The sequence below is a fragment of the Sinohyriopsis cumingii genome, unplaced genomic scaffold (assembly GCF_028554795.1).
Source record: "Sinohyriopsis cumingii isolate HCF-2022 unplaced genomic scaffold, ASM2855479v2 utg001870l, whole genome shotgun sequence".
In the NCBI taxonomy this organism is placed as follows: domain Eukaryota; kingdom Metazoa; phylum Mollusca; class Bivalvia; order Unionida; family Unionidae; genus Sinohyriopsis; species Sinohyriopsis cumingii.
The window spans coordinates 1,168,495-1,169,929 of record NW_028316076.1 but is presented as its reverse complement, the minus strand read 5'-3'; the positions used below and the strand labels follow the sequence as shown (position 1 = coordinate 1,169,929).

Below are 1,435 nucleotides of genomic sequence, written 5' to 3'. Positions count from 1 at the left end.
CTATTGATCGCATCCCACAACAGCCACCTAAGATGGAACTTGATGAGACACCCACGCTGCAAGAGACTGTAAAAGCCATATAACAGCTGAAGACAGGAAAGGCTGCAAGAAAAGATGGTATCCCTCCAGAGATATGGAAGAGACCAGGCCTAGCATTGCACACCAAACTCCACGAGTTCTTCGTTTGCTGCTGGGAGCGAGGGAAAGTTCCACAAGACCTCGGAGATGCAGTCATCGTCACCTTGTATAAAAAACAAGGGGGAAAAGTTTGACTGCTCAAACTACCGTGGGATAACTAAGCTCTCCATTGCAGGCAAAATCCTTGTTAGAGTGTTGCTAAACAGATCGGTGCCCACCATTGCAGAAGAACATACGCCAGAGAGTCAATGTGGCTTCAGAGCCAATATGGACACAACTGACATGGTGTTCGTCCTGAGACAGATCCAGGAAAAATGCCGAGAACAAACAAATGGACTGTACATCACATTTGTGGACCTGACGAAGGCATTTAATACGGTGAGCAGAACTGGACTGTGGAAAATCCTTTAAAAGCTCTGCTGTTCTCCTAAATTCCTTACCATGGTCATCCAACTACATGAAGACCAGCTTGGTCAGGTCAGAAACAATAACGACCTGTCACAGACCTTCCTCATTGCAAATGGCGTGAAACAGGGCTGCGTTTTAGCCCCCACACTGTTCTCAGTCTTCTTCAGCACGATGCTCCAAAAAACAACAGAAGACCTTGATGACGAAGATGGCATCTATATCCGATTTCGGACTGATGTCAACCTCTTCAACTTAAGGCGACTTCATGCCCACACCAATACCTTAGAAAAACTGATTAGAGAACTTCTCTTTGCAGACGACTCCGCCATTGCTGCCCACACGAAAGCTGCCTTACAGGGCATAACATCCTGCTTTGCAGAAGCTTGCTAGCTCTTTGGTCCTGAGATCAACCTACATAAAACTGAGGTACTTCACCAGCCTGCTCCCAAGGAAGAGTACCGACCACCAAACATCTTCATTGACCAGTCAGAGCTGAACGTAGTCCACCAGTTCACCTACCTGGGCTGTGTGATATCCACTGATGCCAAGATTGACAAAGGAACAGACAACAGACTGGCCAAAGCAAACAGCGCCTTTGGCAGACTCTATAAACGAGTCTGGCACAACACCACTCTCAAGAGAGATACAAAGATCAGCGTCTACAGAGCTGTCGTACTGACCACCTTCCTATATGGCGCCGAATCCTGGGTCACCTACAGCCGCCACCTCCGCCTCCTTGAACGCTTTCATCAGCGTTGCCTCCGCACCATCCTCAACATCCACTGTGGTGACTTCGTCACCAACACTGAAGTCCTCAAACAAGCAAGGATCACAAGCTTTGAGGGCACGCTCATTTATCTCCCCCAAATACTGCTGACCAATTTTTGCA

General features: G+C 47.9%; 1 protein-coding gene across 1 annotated transcript; it reads left to right on the top strand.

Moving 5' to 3' along the window:
* Positions 1-225: 225 nt before the first annotated feature.
* On the top strand, positions 226-549 carry LOC149771412 (uncharacterized). The gene has a single exon (XM_089948506.1). It carries the CDS (start codon positions 226-228, stop codon positions 547-549), a length of 324 nt encoding a protein of 107 aa, XP_089804632.1.
* The last annotated feature ends 886 nt before the right edge of the window (positions 550-1,435 follow it).